Raw genomic sequence first — 850 nt, forward strand, 5'->3', positions numbered from 1 at the left:
CGTGGCTCTTTTCAGGATGTTCTCCTTAGCACGCAGCTCCACGGGCTGCCCCATGCCGGTCAGGACTTCGACGCCTTTCTCCAACGCCATCTGGAAAGACTCGGAGATGATGGTGGGGTGGATTCCTATGTGGAAGTCAAGACACACACTTATGCAAACCATCAACAATACTTAGGCCTTAAAGGAAGCTGCCTGGAAATCCAGTTGAATTAACACATCAAGTATCTTAGACTGCATGTTCAGATTCTGTCTCCAGTTCTGTTGCACAAGACATGTATGCGTTAGTTAATAAATGAGCTCCACCAGTGTCCCAACCAATGTTCCCTTCTAAGCTGTGGAGTCTTGTGAGCAAAAACTCTACTTGGTGAGCGACTGGCATTAAAGTTGTGAGTGAGCAATCTGGCTCCTGCATAAATTAGGTTTCTTGGAGCCAGCCTTCCTGAGCCCAGACAAAAATGTGTGAGCTGGAGGCTAAAAAAACTGTGAGCTAGCTCACACTAACTCAGCTTAGAGGGAACACTGGTCCCAACTCTCCCAGAAAGGACCCAAACTTCTATACTGGGGCCGTACTATATGGCCTGGGTGACTCCATCTTTCTTACATGCTGGTGCCTCGCAGTGTTCCCTCTAAATGGATTCGTGTGAGCTAGCTCACAGTTTCTCAGCCTCCAGCTCACACATTCTTGTCTTCGCTCAGGAAGGAGGGCTCCAGAGCAAACTAATTTATGCGGTTGCCAAGTCATTCACTCACAGCTTCAGTGCCAGTAGCTCACAAAGTAGAATTTTTGCTCATAAGACTCCAGAGTTTAGAGGGAGGCCTTAAAGTCTCGTGAGTAGAGATGTGAAAGCCT

General features: G+C 47.8%; 1 protein-coding gene across 1 annotated transcript in view; it reads right to left on the minus strand.

Moving 5' to 3' along the window:
- The window catches only part of CCT4 (chaperonin containing TCP1 subunit 4), a 49,695-nt gene that overhangs the window by 31,570 nt on the left and 17,275 nt on the right, over window positions 1-850 (minus strand). The window contains exon 4 of the mRNA XM_015422561.1: window positions 1-125. This exon is cut by the window's left edge and continues 7 nt beyond it. Within this exon, the coding sequence (XP_015278047.1) occupies window positions 1-125 (125 nt within the window). The remainder of the gene's footprint in view (window positions 126-850) is intronic.

This window comes from Gekko japonicus, unplaced genomic scaffold, assembly GCF_001447785.1.
Source record: "Gekko japonicus isolate JY-2015 unplaced genomic scaffold, Gekko_japonicus_V1.1 scaffold1468, whole genome shotgun sequence".
NCBI lineage: Eukaryota > Metazoa > Chordata > Lepidosauria > Squamata > Gekkonidae > Gekko > Gekko japonicus.